The 2,601-nt window shown below is 47.4% G+C and overlaps 1 protein-coding gene across 1 annotated transcript in view; it reads left to right on the forward strand.

The window, feature by feature from the left end:
- ect2 (epithelial cell transforming 2) overlaps positions 1–2,601 on the forward strand; it is a 34,056-nt gene that overhangs the window by 2,597 nt on the left and 28,858 nt on the right. Inside the window, exons 3-4 of the mRNA XM_015399219.1 lie at positions 674–753; positions 1,999–2,088. Of these exons, the coding sequence (XP_015254705.1) occupies positions 674–753; positions 1,999–2,088 (170 nt within the window). The remainder of the gene's footprint in view (positions 1–673; positions 754–1,998; positions 2,089–2,601) is intronic.

Here is a 2,601-nt window from a genome sequence, read left to right on the forward strand (position 1 = left end):
AATCTGGAGCTTTATTCTGATATCATTAATCTGGAGCTTTATTCTGAAATCATTAATCTGGAGCTTTATTCTGAAATCATTAATCTGGAGCTTTATTCTGAAATCATTAATCTGGAGCTTGCAGTCCACTGTGTCACATGGTGATGCACCTTTAGAGCAGCATTATTTTAATTATCCAGGTTTAGCATCAATAAGCCAACTTATTTATCTGTAATATAAATGGAGTCGGGTCAGAATGGCTCATCACATTAACAATGAGGTGCGTTTGGATGTTGAAGGTAAACATCAGTGTCAGTTTAAAGGAGCTGAAGGATTTCCAGCTGCAGAAAATAATCTGGGATTCTGAGCCGATCTGAACCCAGCAGAGACGTCAGCACTGGATGCTCATTAGTATTAGATCCTCTTCACTTAAAGCATCATGGATCTATTAGATGAGATGTTCGAACTTTATTTAGTTCATAAAACCCAGATTGGAACATGACGCCATCGGCTGATGATCACAAGAGAAGAAAACTTCATGTTAAACTTTTACTGCAGCATCGTTTTTTTTTTTCAGTTCCTCCTTTATGGACGGAAATGAGGATTTTTCAGGATTTCTTTGTAAACATGCCGACAGTCAGACCTCCTCTTTCTGTTTCCTTTGTTGACCTTTGCTCTGCTGCTGTTTCCTCAGAAATGCTGCCGAAAGTGGAAACACGAGTAGTTCTGGTGGGAGAAGCAGGAAGAAACGACGCTCTGCTCAAAGCTCTGGAGGTACGAAAAGCCTCTGAACTGTCGAGTCGCTCATTAAGTCTAATCAGCTGGAGGCGTTTAGATCACCTGGTTCAAATGTTCACTGTTTGTTATTCTATAATCTGGTAGAAGGCTTTCATGGTGCTGATATGAGGCTGAATGTGGTCTACCTGATGATGATGGTGGCTGCTGGTCTCCATCAGCTGACGCGCCTTGCTCTGTCGGCAGACGCCGCTGGCGCGCCTTGCTCTGTCGGCAGACGCCGCTGGCGCGCCTTGCTCTGTCGGCAGACGCCGCTGGCGCGCCTTGCTCTCTCGGCAGACGCCGCTGGTGTCTCCAGCAGTGGAACTCTACGCTCTGAGGGGTTGGATGATGTTTCAGATACCTGGTAGCCGAGTCTGTGATGCTCGTCTTTCTTTCATTTTTCTGGGGGCGAATGGATTCCCACTGACCGGCCTTTCAGAGGCTGAAGCTAACAGCGAAGGTTAGCTGTTTAAGCGGCCCACCCAATGGATGGGAATGTTTTAACAAGCTATGCTTCATCTGTTCATGGTTTAGTTAGCTTTTGGTTTAGCATAGCAATGAAACCCAGCTACACACCAGTTAGCAGGATGCATGCATTAGCAGCGCTAACCAGCGTAAACCTGCCTGTTGCAGACCAGTCTGAATGGTTCCTGTTCTGCTCCGGGCTGCTGGCAGGACGGCGGCTCCGCTGGCTGCGCTCTGCTCTCCTTGCAGCCAAACCTGTGCTCGATTACGTGCCTCATGGAGTTAGTGGCGTTGCCTTAGCAACAATGTCTTCACTGCAAACATATTGTTGCTATTGACAACGACAGTTCTAAGGTGAAGCTGCACTTCAGTAAAGATAAAGTCGTGTCTCTTTGAGTGCAAAAAAAAAGGCAGGAATTGAGCTCTGCGGGGCGAGCAGGTAGAGGCAGCAGGCATGGCCATGCATTGCTCACTGCTGTACCGCATACTGAAGATGCACACTGCCACAGTGGAGAGGAAAACCTCCTTTTAACATGAAGGGCTCAGTGGGAGCGGCCTGCTGCCCAGTCGGCCCCAAAGAGCCCAGCTTTAGGCTCATATTCCATTTAAACTATTAATCCAGCTCCTCGCCGTCCTTCTGTCTCTCTGATGGTCATTTGTTGGCGTTTGTTCTTGACTTCCTGCTATTCTCTATCTGCCCATTTCTTTCTTCTCTTCTGGTTTCCTTCTTCTTCTCCTAATGCCATTGTTTGACCTCTATGTCCTGCTGGTTTACAGGCCATCAGGGTGATGGAGGTTCCTGAAGTGAAGATCAGAGAAGGCGAGGCGGGCTCCGAGGAGAAAATGATCAAATCTATAGTCCCTATGGTACAGAGCTGTGTGAATGACTGTCTGACACTTTAAGGGGACGTAGGGACACGCTGCACGGGCATTCATTCATTCATTCACGCCGCTTCCTCGTTCAGTCAGGCCGCATCATCACCTCACTGATGCTGTCAGACTTAGAGATCCTTTGGTTTAATCTGGACACGGGCTGGAAAGGAGAAACACGCCTTGAACCAAATTAAGCAGCGTCTGGGAACACATGGGTGGTGACGGCGGTATGACGCCGCGGTGACGGCGATGTGATGCCGTGGTGATGGCGCTGCCTGTACCTGTCTTTCTTTGTCACCTTATGTGGTGTTTATTGTATCTGGGATTATCTTCTGAAAGGTTTAAAGGGGAACGCCGTTTTTTTTTTCCATTGGTTCCTTGATTTTCCGTTATTCCATCATGTTCTACTCTCCCATCTGAGTTTAGTGTCATTTGGAGCCGTTCTGAAGATATTCCGTTAGGTACCGTTCATTCATCCTGTAGCTGAACTGCTGCTAGTTTTCCTCC

Source organism: Cyprinodon variegatus, unplaced genomic scaffold (assembly GCF_000732505.1).
Source record: "Cyprinodon variegatus isolate N-32 unplaced genomic scaffold, C_variegatus-1.0 Scaffold996, whole genome shotgun sequence".
Classification (NCBI taxonomy): domain Eukaryota; kingdom Metazoa; phylum Chordata; class Actinopteri; order Cyprinodontiformes; family Cyprinodontidae; genus Cyprinodon; species Cyprinodon variegatus.